The sequence below is a fragment of the Syzygium oleosum genome, unplaced genomic scaffold (genome assembly GCF_021117445.2).
Source record: "Syzygium oleosum isolate NSW1041296 unplaced genomic scaffold, Sole_v2.1 Sole_v2.15, whole genome shotgun sequence".
In the NCBI taxonomy this organism is placed as follows: Eukaryota; Viridiplantae; Streptophyta; class Magnoliopsida; order Myrtales; family Myrtaceae; genus Syzygium; species Syzygium oleosum.
Window position 1 is genome coordinate 5,340,268 of NW_026607499.1, and position 16,056 is coordinate 5,356,323.

A 16,056-nucleotide genomic window follows, 5' to 3' on the forward strand; every position below is an offset into this window, starting at 1 on the left:
AGACACGAGATCGAAAATTTGCTTGCGTAAAGTGTTGTAAGTTTGTTCCATGCACTTTGAGATGTTGCACAAGAGGCAATAAGGAGAATGATGGCTTCGGAAGTGGAAGCAAAAATCCCGTTGAGCAAGAGTTGATTTTGTCTAATCCAACGAAAATAGGCGGCATTTGGGACTATTTGATTGCCGCAAGTGATCTCTTCCGGTGGGCAAGGACGTGTTCCATCAAGGTCATATCTGACTAGCAAGGACATGAATTGAGCCCTCCAAGAAGCATAGTTGATGGAAGTCAGCTTCATGGGAAGTTGCGCACCAGTAGAGATTGCAATGAGTCCTGTTGAAGTGGTTGCAGGAATTTCGGGGAGGATTGTTTCGGAAGTAGAGTTTGTGGCAGTCATTGTTTCAGAAGTAGAGTTTGTGGCAGCCATGGCTAGGAGCAGACACGGGATGAGAGAGGCTCTTAAGAGCAGATATGCTCTGATACCATAAAGGAGAAGATTAAGAGAATAATTTCCAGGATGATTTTCATTGATGTATATCAATGATATTTATAGTACATGTACAAGGATGGCAACAACTAAAAATATGGAGAAAATCTCAACTAATTGACAGCTATCTACAATAATGAGAAGGCTGAAATTATGGAGGATAATTTAAAATTTGAATTTTAAATTGATTCTCTTATAATGGCCATACGGAGAGGAGGAATAAAGGTCCCTCCTGACTTCCTAACATTGAACGAAATTGTTAATCAAGACGTGAAGAGTTTGCTAATGATGTTGCAATGTCTCGCCACCAATGCCTAACCATCTGGGCCTATAAATCAGAAACCAATATTTCCGAAAGTCTCTATGCTCAACGCTAAGAGGGACCAACATAGAGCGACTTGACTTAATTTGGCCATCACCTACTCAAGCCATCGGCGTTGCTCACTTGTTCGGCTCTTCTCTAATACACATTGATGCCATATTCACATTTTATTAGTTTTTTTAAAGAAATAAAAAAAAAAAATATGTAGTCAGTCCGGTCCGATCTATCCGGTTCTCCTTTGGAACCAGGAACCGGACCACCCAAACCCCGGTTTCACTTTTAGGAATCGGAAATTGGACTGACACTCTCGATAACCGAACCATACCGGCCAATCTGGTCCGGTCCGGGCGGTTTCCGGTTTAGGCGATCTGTTTTACACACCCCTAATCGAAACAGCTACAGCGAATTCATGATGCTAGTTAAGGCCCGGCCAATTGAGGATCCAAATGCCTTCTTCTCGTGGAACAAACGGATCGGCCTATTTAGCCCGTTTAAGCCCCAAGGGTCTTTTGTTTGTGTGTTGGGTCGTTGACTTGAACAAGAATGGCAATTCTGAATCCCATCTTCTCGACCTGACAATCCGTGGCATTTCCTCTCATTTCGTATTAATCTGCCTAAACTATTCAAAATCACATCAAATCATGTTGACTCCGATTCAGCACTCTAGAACTGATGAATTCGGATTGTCCATCTGGAATACATGTTACCCTCGATATTCTATGCCAGAACCGTATTAGATAATGACTTATTTGGATGACTTCTCTTTCCCTCGTCAACGAACGTAAATGTTATATGATTGTCACTTGTCACTTGAAACTAAGTCATGATTTTGGGATGTGACCTTCGAACTTGACTTACTAAGGAGCTACTCATTACAAAATAAAAAGTATATGATAATCCGAATAATTTTGCTTCGGAGATATACCGCCCGTCTAATTCATCTAGTATTTCGGTTCATTATACGGTGGAATATTACCTAATTTGAATTTACGTGTTAATATACCGATTTATTTGGACTTTTATGCCTAAAAGATTTATCTCTAGTTATAAAAAAAGGGGGGTAAAGCGGATGAAGATATCATCGCAATTAGGGATGATTGGTTCCCAGGGCGGTCCTGTTCCCACCCAGAAACTGGACTGGTGAGACCGGTTCCTCGTTCTCTGGAACTGGGAACCGGACTATCTGGTCCTAGAGCTAGATCGGACCGACCGATCCGGTTCCCAGTAAGGTAAATGGAACCGGTGGCTCCCCCACCATCGTCACTAGTGGAGCACCTCTCATGCTTCCAAGCCGAGCCACTCCTTTCAACATTGCTCATGGTCGTCTTACTCATTGCCCGTCCAGATCTAGCCTTGTCCGTGACTCACAAGGCAGCTCATCCACATATTTGGCAAGCCTAGACGATGGAGGAGTGGCTCAGCTTGGACGAGCCACTAGTCCAGCCGTGGAGTTGTGCCTCCAAATATAGCCTGCGAACTTTTAGATGGTGGGTCATCCATGGTTGCGAGCAACAAGGAAGAGGGCTCGGCTTGGACACACGAGCTTGGACGACTACGCCAGTGACTTCGTTGGTCCAGATGTGGAGTCTGCAAACTTCCAGATCTGGAGCTGGCGACGACGGCTCCTCCACGGCTGCAAGCAACGATGGAGAGGACGGAAGGGGTGGCTCAACGACGGAAAGGGCTCGGCCTAAACGATTGCACCGGCGATTTCGCCGGTCCAAATGTGGAGTTTGTGAACTTCCAAATCTCAAGCTGGCAACAACGACTCCTCCATGGCCGCGAGCGACGACGGAGAGGACGGAAAGAGTAGCTCGGCTTGGACGAGCGACGCTAGGGATGACTGTGGATGAACAGATTTCTCTGGGCAATGAAGCGAAGAAACTATCTATCTAGACAAGAAGGCAGGATGGGAATAGCGAGTAAGAGCTTTTAAATTTATAAGAAATGAAAAATAATAATTGGTTTGGGTGGTCCTTATGGGCAATTTCACCCTTAAAATCGGGAACCAAATCGAAATTCATCATTTTTTATGGAATCGAAAATCGGACTAATGACCTTTGGAACCACCAAAATGAATCAGTCCAGTCCAATCGGGACGGTTCCTTTTTCTCCCTTAGGTCGCGGTTTGGACTTTAGAGGACATGGAAGATTCTTCCAAAGGGTCATTAGATTCGACAGGAGGACGCCCGCCCAGCTCAACCTCGGGCCATCATTGTCGCGGAGTTTTGCACCGGTCACAGTCTCACGCCGCCGACCGATTTCACTCTCCCACCCACCCACCCACGGACCCCTTTGGCAAAAACACAAATGTCTTCCCTGCCCGAACCCGGCACCGAACCCGGGTCGGGCCGTCCCGACGTCCTCGTCCACCGCTTCCGATCCTTCGATCTCCCCTTCCACGCCTCCCTCAACGACCACTTCACCATCCTCGACCCGTGGACGGACTCGCCGCCGGACGAGCCCGCCCACGCCTTCCTCGCCCGCCGCGCCGGCCGCGCCCGCGCCCTCGTCTGCGTGGGCCCCACCACCCTCCCCGCCGACACCCTCCGCCTCCTCCCCTCCCTCCGGGTCGTCATCGGCACCAGCGCCGGCGTCGACCACATCGACCTCCGCGAGTGCCGCCGGCGCGGCATCGCCGTCACCAACGCCGGCGCCGCCTTCGCCGAGGACGTCGCCGACTATGCCGTCGCGCTCCTGCTCGACGTCCTCAGGCGGATATCGGCGGCCGACCGGTACCTCAAGGAGGGCTTGTGGTTGAAGAGTGGAAATTACCCGCTTGGATCCAAGGTGAGCACCGGTTCTGTCGGGCAAATTTTCTCTCTGGGTACTTTTTTGTTGGTTGGTATCGATTGAAAGCTTTCATTTTTGGGTGTATTTTGAGGTTGTCATAAGTATTGGCTGTTCAACATACTATCTCGTGTTGAATCTTTAGGAAGAGAGTGAGGTAGTTGAAGCCAGTTCATTCAATCCTGTTCTATTTGTTCTCCTGATTTTCTTTGGTGTTCAAGCAGTGAATTCAGCTACGTAGTTGAAGATGCACGAAAAAGATAGTGTTTGTCTGCGTTCCATCAAGTACATATGGACCAGTATTGCGGTTCGGATGCTGCTTGGGAACATATATGTTGTCGATGAAGGCGAGTGTAGATTGCCGTCGGGCAGTCTAGTTGTGTGCCTAATTTAGTCTAGTAGCGCGAGTTTACGCAATAGATTTGGTTACTCTGGTGGAAGGGTTTTGCTTGAAATTGGCTGGTTAATGGGAAGTTGAATTTGTTGAAGTAAGTAACTAGGTGTGTTTAGTTTTCATACTATGATCCGCTATAATGTTTGTACTTCTAATGTAGAATTCAGGGGCACTGGCCATGAGCTAATGCAGTGACGAAATATTCATGGAAGAAGATCCTCTGTGGCGATGAAGAGGATACTAGTTGATGATCAGTCTGAGCCAGAGAGCTTTAACACTCTTATTACTGAAAATAAGCTGTTGAACGCTGGCTATTTTACTACTATGGATCTTATTGTTAGGTCTGATGCTGAGTCGAGAGGTTAGTCAGGGTGTCTGTGATTTGTTGTATTCTTGAATGCTTTTATCGCTCGATTAGATAGTATGTACATCTGTGGTACTTTCCTTTTAGGAAGTTGATCTACATGCAACTGGAGATGTAGTGTTAAATGTAACCAACAGGAGGTCAAATTCATGAGCATGAGAACAGAAATTTGGCCACTGGTTCTTCTAAATGAAGATTCGGGTGGTTATGTGAAGATTTTATGATGAGTATTGCTGAAAAGCGTCCCATCTCTGGTCATTGAGTAGTAAATTCGCTGCTGTTTTCTGAGGATGTCGAATCTAAACATTGAGACTGAGTCTTACCTTCGCTTACAGTTTCTTTTCAACTCTACCGTGCCTTTCTAGTTATGTCTTGTACAAGTGAAACTGATTCTTCCAGCTGCATTTTACGTTTCATGAATATTTACTTTTTAAGATGCTGAGTGGATTATGACTGTGCTTGTATTGTTACAGTTAGGAGGAAAGCGAGTGGGAATTGTGGGACTGGGAAACATCGGTTCCCAAGTCGCCAAAAGGCTACAGCCCTTCGGCTGCGACATTGCCTACAACTCGAGAAGCAAGAAGCCATCATTTCCGTTTCCTTACCACGCAACCGTCCACGATCTCGCCGCCAATTCTGATGTCCTCGTCTTGTGCTGTGCGCTAACAGAAGAAACCCACCACGTGATCAACAGAGAGGTCATGACCGTTCTGGGAGATCGAGGGGTCATAATCAACGTGGGGCGAGGCAGTCTCATTGACGAGAATGAGCTCGTGCAGTTTCTGGTGCGAGGAGAGCTCGGCGGTGCGGGCCTCGACGTGTTTGAAGACGAACCGAACGTGCCGAAAGAGCTGTTCGGTCTGGACAGCGTGGTGTTATCTCCGCACCGCGCTGTCATCACTCCGGAGTCGTTCGAGGCAATGCGGGAGCTCACCGTATCGAACCTGAAGGCTTTCTTCGTGAACGAGCCCTTGTCATGCCTCGTCAGGCTCGAGTAACAAGGAGGCGGCAGCCCATTCTCATGGGTGAAGAGATGTTTGATTCATAGGTTCCACAGTCTCTCATTTGTACTGCTTTTAGGGGGGGAAAAGAATAAAGCAGCATGAGCTGTATCAACGTTTTGTTGAACAGCAACATCTCTCAGATGATTCTTGGGAATGTTTGGAGGGGGGAAAATTGCTTCCTGGCCCTCGTACTTTTGGGTCAATCCCCCTCTATCTGATTAGTGTCAGAATCCTATCTCAATCAGCCCCCACAGTTGTAAAATTATCTCAATCTGGTCCCTTTGAACCAACGGCTGTTTAAAATTATTGAGGTTTGCCTCAGTGGCCATCTTTCCTACTTGAGAAGGAGGAGGTGGGGAGTCTGATTCTCCACTTTCAAAGGAGTTAGGGATGTGGACGTTTAGTTTCAGATATGGTTTTCGACTCCTAAACTCTGCAAGGAGACAGTGCAAAAATCTGAAAGTAAGTTGGAAAGTGAGTTGAAAATTAAAGTTGAACAGATAAAAAAAAAAAACTAAACGGTCTTTTTGAATTCTCATATGACAATTTGAGCAGGGCATAGTGAGTTAATTCGATTTTCCATGGAATGATATGCACTAATGTTTATAATATAATACAAATCCGACTTAATTACTTTCATTGTTGGCGATAATATAATTTGATTATTTATATGGAAATGCTCTTGGTGGTTATATCTTTTGGTGAAATTACTGTTGTTCTTATTTTTTTCTCTTTTGATTTGTTTGCACGCAATGTCGTTTTCTAGTTAAATTCAAACGGAAAAATGTTAAAAACAAATGACGAGCCGGCTGACGTAAAAAGTCCCCTTTGGTCTTTGACAGCTGTGATAGCAACATCATATATTATTATCCTATTAAATTTAATAATATTAATGACAATAAAAATCCAACATCAACCATGAAAACTACAAGTACAGTCGAATCCGAAAGAGCTATAGTCTAAGGGATAACGACACGAACAATTCTCTAACTTTGGCCAAATGTGTAATGTGATTCCTGAATTTGTTCAATGTGATCCATGAACTTTAACTCAATATACAATATCATCCCTGAATTTTTAATTTATTCAATGTGGTCCATAGATTATAGGTACATATTCAATTTAGTCCCCGAATTATATGGAAGTATTCGATGTTATCCTTCTATTAATTCAAGTTCAGAAATAATATCGAACATTTTCATACCGTTCAGAAATTAAAAATTTAAAACTTACATTCAATAAATTAAAAATTTATAGATGATGAGGTCACATCAAATAAATTTAAAATTTAAAAAATATATTATAAATTAAGTCAAAATTCAACCGAAAGTCCAATAAATTTGCGGCGATGGGTACGAGTCGCGTTTCTTCAATGCGATCATCGCCCCTCGATTCTCACGTCCCACCACCATCAGTCGGTCAACGATCCAACGATGGACACCAACTCGCCCCAGAACGACGCCGTCCTCCTCCCCCAAGTCCTCCTCCTCCGCCCCTCCGCCCTCGCCCTCCCCTTCGCCGCCCGCCTCCGGCCTCACTTCCGCCTCCTCGACCCGCTCGACTCGCCGGAGCCCGCCCACTCCTTCCTCTCCCTCCGCTGCCGCTCAGTCCGGGCCGTCGTCTCCTTCTTCACCCCCTTCCTCCCCGTCAGCGCCGGCACCCTGGACCTCCTCCCGTCCCTCGAGCTCGTCGTCGTCTCCAGCGCGGGGCTCGAGCACGTGGACCTCCCGTACTGCCGCCAGCGGGGGATCGCCGTCACGAACGCCAGCGCCGCGTTCCGCGAGGACGGGGCGGACTACGCGGTCGCGATGCTGATCGACGTGATGAGGCGGGTCTCGCACGGCGACCGGTTCGTCCGGGCCGGGTCGTGGCCGGTGCAGAGGGAGTTCCCCCTCGGTTTCAAGGTCGGTCAGCTTTATTCATCGTTAATCATTCCGGTGATGTTGGGCTGAATACCAAGTTCGTAGTTTTTGGAGATTTGCAAAGTGGTCCCTGTAAACTTTAGTTTTAGCAATTCTAGTCCTGCACTTTCCAACACGCTTTCAAGATGTGAAAAATGGTACTTTGCTCGATTTGGAAATAGTTAGCTCGCTAAGTTGCATAGTAATTAACATAGTGACTAACAAGACCCTGGTCGAAATCTCGTATCTTGTTAAGGATATGTTCGGATTCGGCATCATACTTATGAAAGAGTGGCTGAAATTAAAATACATTATGGGCTAGAGAACTGTTTCGTGATATCGATAGGAACATTAATCGAGCGATCTAATCAAGATATTGTTCGTCACTTTGGTGGTTTGGACATGATTAGATGAGCAGACTGCCGGGTAGCGCCTGTTTAAGGCGAGTTAATCGGGATTCAACGGATGTGAGGGGGGATAAGTTAGAGAAAGTTTGAGATTTTTATCACATTGTTAGTTTAAGCAGTGATTAAAACTTCTATTATGATTCTATTTTATGGCTGCCGCGTCTTCATTAGTTGTATGGTGGAAATAGCCGGTGAATATTTGCGCTGTTGGTATACCGGCGACCTAACTGAATCTGGAGATGTTATGAACTTCTCTTCGGCACAAGGATAGGATGTAAAGATGCGAGGAAGAAGGGATTGGCGGACAGTTGATGAAGAAGGGATTGACGGACAGTTAGTCACCGAGTGAAAATAATTTAACGGGATTCGCCAGATTTGATGTCGCGACCAATGTTACTGCAGTTCCCTAGAAAGGTAATAAGATTTGGTGAGCCAGACTACTTATGCTGGGAATGGCAGTCCTTCCGGAGTAAAATGACAGTGATCCGTTCTTAGCTGAATTGCCAGGAATTTGTCATGAGTGCCGGTTCTAGTTCCCGACACCGATATTTCATGAGGTTTTAGATCCTGTGGTGTACGCTAAATGTAGCCTATATGATTACATAGATGCATAGAAAAGCAGGTGAATGGTTAGGTGTGATTAATTGCAGATGGTCTGAAAGTGATAGCAATCTCTCACATTTAAGTCCTCAACGACTTCTATTGCTTTGCACAAAATGGAGTATTCTGGAATTCACCTAGCCGAATGTCAAACATTGCAGTTAGGGGGAAAACGGGTCGGCATTGTTGGGCTTGGAAGTATCGGCTCCGAGACTGCGAAACGGCTGGTAGCTTTCGGATGCAGCGTCACCTACTACTCAAGAAAGGAAAAACCGCACGTTCCATATGCTTACTACGCGAACGTCCGTGACCTCGCGGCCAATAGCGACGTTCTTGTTCTCTGCTGTGCGCTGGCGGAAGGCACTCGCCACATCATCAACAAGGATGTAATGTCGGCGCTTGGTAAACAAGGCATAATCATAAACGTTGGGCGCGGGGCTCTGGTGGACGAGAAAGAGCTGGTGCAGCGCTTGGTGCGAGGCGAGATCGGTGGTGCCGGCCTTGATGTGTTTGAGAGCGAGCCCAAGGTGCCGGATGAGCTGTTTGCGCTGGACAACGTTGTGCTCTCTCCGCATCGCGCCGTCATGACTCCGGAAGCTTTCGAAGCAGTGCAGGAACTCATAATCGATAACTTGAGAGCTTTCTTTTCAAACGAACCTTTGAGGTCACTAGTACAATATGAATGATGGGGCAATGTTGTGAGCACAATTACGAAGAAATACTTTCTTTCCCCAATTTTGTTGCAATAGCCGACGGGAGTGTATCTGCCATTTATTTTTATATGCTTGAATAAGGTAGCATTATATCTTTGAAACAAAGTTATGCGCTATTTGAGGCCATTATTCTTTTTCATCGACGACGAGCCCTCGATGTATGTCCCTCCATCACCGGCCAAAGTGCCGCCAGACACTTATGAGTTGGAATATATTTTCTGATGCTGGATCTGAAATATGCGTCAGAGCACTTGTTGTCCTTAGCCTCCTAGAAAGGTTCTTACTACAGGTGACCCTCTTTTTATTTTACTGCAAGTGGGGTGTGTTAAGGGAGTTCAATATACTTTAGGTCTTTAAAATCTCCCAGAATCTCAGTAAAACAATAATTTCTCTCACCCTTGTTTAATAGGAACAACATGGTCACTGACAAGTTACTGATTGCTGGAATTTCTTCTGTAATCCCTGTAATCTGTAAATGTCATTCTCGATATTAACTATCCCCGCGATAAAATTAGGTGTTTCTCTAATTTGAGGAACCTGTAGATGATGCCTGGTTTAGGCTATGGTGTAATGATTGATTGAACACCATTAGGTCGCGTCTCTTGCTTATGTTAAACAGTCCCTTTTCTCTGTGTGATGGAAGGTAATCCTCGAATTTTCCATAGCAAACAAGGTGGGACTAAAATCAGATGAGAAAACATGAATCTTATTTAACAGAATCAGGTCAGAAGACCAGATCAGCATTTCGTGACACAGAACATGATAAATCAACTGACAAACGCATAGAAAAAGTTTTCGTTTTTTAGCTAATGTGACCGAATCAACACGAGACAAACAGATGCCGATCATTTCGATGCGTCCTGGCTCTTCCTGAAGAGCTTGTGCTGGATGTGCTGAGCAAATGTGCGGGGTGGGAACAGCGCAGGCTCTGCCTCGCTCACCAGCTCGGGCAGCGGCTTGAGAATGATCTTCTCCTTCGGGGGCTCGCAGAAGACGGCCCACGAGATCCTGACCTTCTCCTTGTTGACCAGCCCGCGGTGGAGGATGCTCTTGTACTTGCCATTGCTCAGGATCTCAAGTGTGTCCCCAATGTGCATGATGATGGAGTTGGGGACACATTTGGCCGTGACCCACTTGCCCTCGTAGAAGAGCTGAAGTCCGGGGACCATGTTGTGGAGGATAAAAGTCAGAGCACTCACATCCGTGTGAGCCTCAACTCCTAGGGCTAGCTCTGGTTGGGGGCATTTCGGGTAGTAGTTGATCTTCATCTGAAGCAGCATTTCCTCTAGCCCGCCGACTTCCTCCTCCAACCTCCCTACTTCAAGTCCTAGACCAATTGAGAGTGCCGATAGGATTTTGGTCGCGAGCTGTCTCAGCAGCTTGGCATACTCGCTCGTCACAACTCTGCACATCGACAGGCGACAAGTAACAAGTTAAGCGTGCAAAAAGGATGCCGAGAGCGACAAAAACAGCACTAGCAACATTTTCTGATTAGGAACTAGAAAACTCCCATTGAGAGCTTAAAATTTCCCAAGTCACAGTTTTGCCAAAGGAAAGGACCATGCATTTTTCACCTGTTCATGACTAAAGTCGCCATTCAATTTATATACCATTTCTAATTACTTGTTGCCTTTTGCGCAAATGAAAGATTCGACTTCACTCACGTGTAATCGCTTGGGGTCTTGGGCCAGATGGACATGTCGCGCTTGTCCTCAGGGTAAACGAGGTGGAAGAAGTAGTCCTCCCACTCGAGCCGCCCACTGGCGTTGTTGGCAAGCTTGCTCCCGTAGCCCTGGATCATCCCGGAGCCCTGGTCGTTGGCGTGCTTCTCCTTCTCCTCGATTGGGAGGTTGAAGAACACCTCCCCAGCCTTCTTGACGCGCTCGATCAGGTCATCGGGGATCCCGTGGTTGACAAGGTGCATGACGCCCCAGTCAGCGGCAACCTTCCTGAGCTCCTCGTGGCATCTCTCCCTCACCAGGGGGTCTTCGGACTCTATCTCCTTGAGGTCGATCGTCGGGACCTGATGGCCCTCATGCTTCTTCTCCTCCTCAAAGACGTCGCCAATGCTTGCGAGCTCCTCCTGTGGCCTCACATACTCCTTCGGGATTGCCTGAATGCCACTGCTCGACAAGCTCTCAACTCTAGGAGCCAAAACACTCACCATCTTCTCTAGTAAAATGAAAAAATGGGGTGTTTGTATTCTCTCTCTTTTCTCGGCACAATGTTGGAAACGCCAAATCTGATATGTTTTTTTTCCAGCTTCTAGTGGGGTTTATATAGGGGATGTCAATCTAAATCGGAGAGCATTGAATAGAGATAGCTAACAAAAAAAATCATAAAAGCAATAGTGGAGAAGTGTCTTGATAATTCTTGTGAAATGTGAGAGCCAGAGCTACCAAAACTTCGAGAGAGAGAAAATGTCCTTAATTTTCCGGGTAAGTTGTACACGTGATGCCTCACACCGGACCCAAATGTTTTAAGAGTCTTAAGGGAGGGTCAACGCTGTGGGAAGTGAGCTTGAATGGCAGGTCGAAGCATGGGAGAGAAGCAGACACCAACCGTCACTGACATGACTCTTATGGTACGGGCAGACCTTCGGTTCTCCTCGAGAGAAGATGGTGAAACGATGAGAAATCCGCATGATTTGACAGTAAAGAGCACACAGTAGTAAAGAAAACTTCATATGTTGTAGTCTTAATCAGTAGAAACAGAGCGCACCCTCAACGATAGATACCCAGCTAAGGTCGTCTACATATTATTTTTGGCTCTATGTTCATTGTCTGCACCTGAGCATGGTTGATCTTGTAGTTTAACACTGTCAGAGAGCATATGATCCGAGTAAATGTTTGTTCATCAAGTTGCTAGGTCTATCAGAGCGAAAATGTAGGTGAGAAAGTGACGAGCAATGTGTACTGTCTCCGAATGAGGTTTTGAATGACACCGTCAATGGAATTGCACTGCGTTTCCCATCGTCTCTCTCATTCTCTCTTTCCTTTTACTGTTGACTTTAAGACCCGCAGATAATGCACCAGAACCTGCATGGAACGAGTGAAAAAGAGGCAAAAGGCACTCGTTCCAGATTCAACAAAGGTGAAGCCACCTACCCAGTAAAATGCACGTTTCATCTAACCCATATCGCTAGTCAGTTTCACGGTGGTACCCCCAGAAAAGATAGCCCACAGCAACACTCCAACACCTCAGAATCTTCCCGGGCTGAATTCATTAAATTACTGAATTCCGCATCCGTCAGCCACGGAATTCACAGTTTTTCAATTCCATATGTAGCGGGTGAAGTGACCAGAACGAGCGGCGGCTCGTCCTTCGAAGCTTTCTAGAAGCTGTGCTCACGATTCCTTACGAAACAACGAGATCGAGAATCAAATACCAGTGCGTGCAAGAAATTAACGACGGGTCTTGTTTCATTATTTGCATGGTAATGGTGAAATGGGCGAGGCACGCGTGTCATGTATACATGCTCTGAATACTAACAATGATAATAGTGCCCGAAAAATTCGTGGTCCCTTGCCTTCGAACAACCGTGAACATAGACGGGACCATTTCTATCTTTTTCGTGAAAGGGACATACATCTAATCCGTGCGACATGTAAAGAGCTCATAGATTTTTACTTGACTATCAACCATTTTGTTTAATAGAATGAAGCGCGGTGAAAACAAGAAGAGATTAGGTTAATAATTTAAGCACGTTAGTTAAAAATCCTAGTTAATTAAGGTTGCACGGGCTCATTTGGAGATTGCCCTCAGGAGTACCAATTTATATATATATATATATATATGGCAGGTTCCCCTTTTTCATTCTCCCCGAAAACGAAACTCTACGACGAGATGGTACCACAATGCATTAAATTTCGTTTCGTTTCCATATGGAACTTCGCAATCATAGCAGCCACTGAAATTTTGGAAGCAAATTTAGACATGACGTTCATGTGTTCCCTGTCATTCCCATGACCACACCTTTGCTTGGCCAGAAAGTTCGGAACTCTTACGAGGCAGGTGAGCTGACCGAGAGATGTAGAGCACGAGTCACCAACCACATCCGTCCCTCCCTCTTTCGCCGAAGCATTGGAATGAAAACAAGGGGCATAAGGCAGCAGTTTTTCTTTCTGTAGGCTCGAACCCTAGAACATGTTGGCAGTGTGCATGGGGAAAAGGGTCGGTTTCAATAGATAAGCCCTTCATCAATACAATCTGCAGAAGTCAAAATAAAATAAAAAAGAAAGAGTTCAATTTTAAAGAGCTAATCTATGGGCCGAGAACACTGTTTTCCCTGCAAGAAGCTGGGGAAGAGACTCGGTCTCTTTCCATCCGAAACACCTGAATATAGATACGTGGGGAAGACAGCATTACAATATCCGGAATCTTGAATTTCAACAATATGGTGACAAGTTTAGACTCAAAAAGAATGTGGTGACGAGAAACTAGAAAAATATAGGAAAAAAACAAAAAAACAACGTAAGAATCTCTCATCCGCAAGTCCGACGAAGGAAACCAAACCAGTCTGGTTGAGGTGGGTGCAACAAAAGGACGTGGGCAAGTAAAGTTGACCTCGGAGGAGCTTTGAGAAACTGTCAATTCTACGTTTCTTGTTCCTACGCCTACATCACCGGGATGGCCCCGGATATTTTTTAGAGCGACCGATAGGATCCTAGACAGTCTATCGCCGTACGCTCACGGGAACTTAAGATGGCCGGTGCTACAGGAGTAAGAAAGTCTTTCAATAAAGAGATGTAAGATCATAGGTGATAGATTCTAGCGGCTTTTGTAATTAAGTCACCGAACCTCGACCGATACGGATCATAGCTGTACTCAAGTTCTATTCTTTTTCGGAAAAAAAATATCCAAAAAGCCATAAATCTATTGTACAGCGATCAATTCAATTTTAAACTTTTCAATTATGCCAGTTTAGTCATAAACATTTTCACAACTTGTCAATTAAGTATTAAACTTTTTAATTGTATCAATTTAGTTCTAAACATTTTAATGATTTGTCAATTTAGTCCTAAACATTTTGACGATTTGTCAATTTAATCATCTCTATCAATTTTGACTGGAAATCGCCAACGAGGCCATCTAGTAAGCTTTGGTTGTCCTACATCGCACGGTTGGCATTGACGTGGCCAATTTTTGTAATTTTGTAATTTTTTTTATTTTTTTGCCTTTTCTCTTTTGTTATTTTTTCTTTTTCCCTCTGTCGGGAGTCATCGATGGCCAGCGGCCGAGGGTAGCCTTAGCCTGGGCGAGACTAGTCTAGGCAAGGGTCACCTTTGTGGGCCTTGTGAGGGCCGGCGGAGGGAAAAAGGGGAAAAGAAAATTAATAAAGAAAAAGAAAAAAAATCACAAAATTAAAAAAATTTATAAAAATTGTTCACATTAACACTGCCCGTGCCATGTAGAATGGCCAGGTATGGCAGGTACTGACTAGATCGCCACGTTAGTGATTTCTAACCAAAATTAGCAAATTGTTAAAAGATTTATGACTAAATTGACAAATCATCAAAATGTTTATGACTAAGTTGGTACAATTGAAAGGTTTAAGACTAAATTGGCAAGTTGTCAAAAGGTTTATGACTAAATTGACACAGTTGAAAGTTTAGAACTGAAAGGCTACCGTATAATCGGTTTATGATTTTTTGGATAAATTTTATCATTCTTATTCTAATCATGTATCACGTTCACAATTCAAGGATAATCTATTTATTCTTTTCCACTTTTTTAATATTCGATGTTGACACATTTGCAACCACATAAATATAATTAGGTGTGCTAACAACGAACAATTTGATTGCATTAATTGTGTAAGTTAATTGACATTGATTGTACAAATCACAAATCTGTGGACTTAATTGCAAAAAACTATGGGAAAATTCCAATTAGTGTCATTATTTTCTCAAATAATGGCTTGTATATTGTTTCAATTAGGGGCTTAAAGTGCCGTTATTTTCTTAAATAAGGACCTGGAGTGAACCTTTTTTCAATATCAGTCTCAAAAAAGAATTTGACCTCATTGGCTGGTCAAGAGTTTTTTCGTCCTTTACTTTTTCATTTGAGAAAATGACGGCATTTCAGGCCCCCAATTGAAACAAGGTTCACTTCATGCTTTTATTTGAGAAAATGAGGAGATTTCGTATCCGTATTTGGAATTAGAGGAACCAAAAAAAAAAAAAGATTCTCTCTTTTGAGAATTCAAACATATTGCTCCATACTCCTTACCAAAAAAAAAACATATTGCTCTATATATATAGGCCCATGTATGCTTTCCATTTTTTTGGGGAAGAAGGCCCATGTATGCTTTTTTTTTTTTTTTTTTGGGGGGGGGGGGGGGGGTGGCAGAAGGCCCATGGATGCTACCAAGACCAATATTGCACGTAGGATCTAAGATCAAATCGAGCCCAAACTGCTTGAGCAGCTTAAGTCTACCGATACTAAATTCAAGTCGCTTGCGAGCTTAATAAAAAATTAATGTGTTATATAAAATGCTAATTTATAATATATCAAAGTTTTACACTTTTCGATCAAATTAAATAGGTATCATGCTTCTATTGAGATTTTAAGCACAACCCAAGAGTTTAAAATCTATTTTGAATTCTTTTCCTTTTGGGATATGTGTATTGCAAGATCTAAAACTTATCATGAAAGTACAATTAAGTTCTAAAACTTGTAAAAAATGCAATCAAATTCTCAATCTTGTCAAATTGGTTCAATTGAATCATTTCGTTAACTCTATCCAATTTTGATAAACAGAAAATGCTGACGTGATTTTATTTATTATTTTCTCTAACCTACGTAGTAATGACATGGCTAAAACAACATCATTTTTTGCCTAAATCTAATTTTTAATATTAATTTTATTTAAATTCAATTTAAAAAATAAGCTAAATTTTTATAAAAAAATGGGGGAGGGAGACAGTGGTGAGGGTTGTAGCTCTCGCCACTGCCGCCCCTTGCAAAGGTGGGGGATGGCCAGCGACCCTCGCCCAATCTAGGGAGGGTCGCAACCTTCCGGTTAGCGAGGGTCGCCGGCCTTCTAGGTGAGGGTAGAGCAACGAACCTTGTTT

General features: G+C 44.2%; 3 protein-coding genes across 3 annotated transcripts; 2 read left to right on the top strand and 1 right to left on the bottom strand.

The window, feature by feature from the left end:
* The first annotated feature begins 3,024 nt into the window (after positions 1-3,024).
* LOC115693314 (glyoxylate/hydroxypyruvate reductase HPR3-like) lies at positions 3,025-5,680 on the top strand. The gene is made up of 2 exons (XM_030620279.2): positions 3,025-3,597; positions 4,829-5,680. Exons 1-2 carry the CDS (start codon positions 3,118-3,120, stop codon positions 5,351-5,353), a joined length of 1,005 nt encoding a protein of 334 aa, XP_030476139.2. The 5' UTR covers positions 3,025-3,117; the 3' UTR covers positions 5,354-5,680.
* A 1,016-nt stretch (positions 5,681-6,696) lies between these two features.
* Positions 6,697-9,085, top strand: LOC115693316 (glyoxylate/hydroxypyruvate reductase HPR3-like). Its single transcript, XM_030620281.2, has 2 exons — positions 6,697-7,263; positions 8,429-9,085. Exons 1-2 carry the CDS (start codon positions 6,793-6,795, stop codon positions 8,951-8,953), a joined length of 996 nt encoding a protein of 331 aa, XP_030476141.1. The 5' UTR covers positions 6,697-6,792; the 3' UTR covers positions 8,954-9,085.
* A 585-nt stretch (positions 9,086-9,670) lies between these two features.
* Positions 9,671-11,299, bottom strand: LOC115693313 (leucoanthocyanidin dioxygenase). Its single transcript, XM_030620278.2, has 2 exons — positions 10,645-11,299; positions 9,671-10,384 (listed from the first exon to the last, which is right to left on the bottom strand). The coding sequence occupies exons 1-2, from the start codon at positions 11,145-11,147 to the stop codon at positions 9,826-9,828; spliced, it is 1,062 nt and encodes a 353-aa protein (XP_030476138.1). The 5' UTR covers positions 11,148-11,299; the 3' UTR covers positions 9,671-9,825.
* Positions 11,300-16,056: the final 4,757 nt, after the last annotated feature.

What these genes read in the sequence shown, in the direction of transcription:
- LOC115693314 (XM_030620279.2), top strand. Translation starts at nt 3,118, where the DNA reads ATGTCTTCCCTGCCCGAACCCGGCACCGAACCCGGGTCGGGCCGTCCC. An exon ending in ATTACCCGCTTGGATCCAAG is followed by an intron (nt 3,598 to 4,828) that starts GTGAGCACCGGT and finishes GTATTGTTACAG; the next exon opens with TTAGGAGGAAAGCGAGTGGG.
- LOC115693316 (XM_030620281.2), top strand. Translation starts at nt 6,793, where the DNA reads ATGGACACCAACTCGCCCCAGAACGACGCCGTCCTCCTCCCCCAAGTC. An exon ending in AGTTCCCCCTCGGTTTCAAG is followed by an intron (nt 7,264 to 8,428) that starts GTCGGTCAGCTT and finishes CAAACATTGCAG; the next exon opens with TTAGGGGGAAAACGGGTCGG.
- LOC115693313 (XM_030620278.2), bottom strand. Translation starts at nt 11,147, where the DNA reads ATGGTGAGTGTTTTGGCTCCTAGAGTTGAGAGCTTGTCGAGCAGTGGC. An exon ending in AAGACCCCAAGCGATTACAC is followed by an intron (nt 10,385 to 10,644) that starts GTGAGTGAAGTC and finishes GTCGATGTGCAG; the next exon opens with AGTTGTGACGAGCGAGTATG.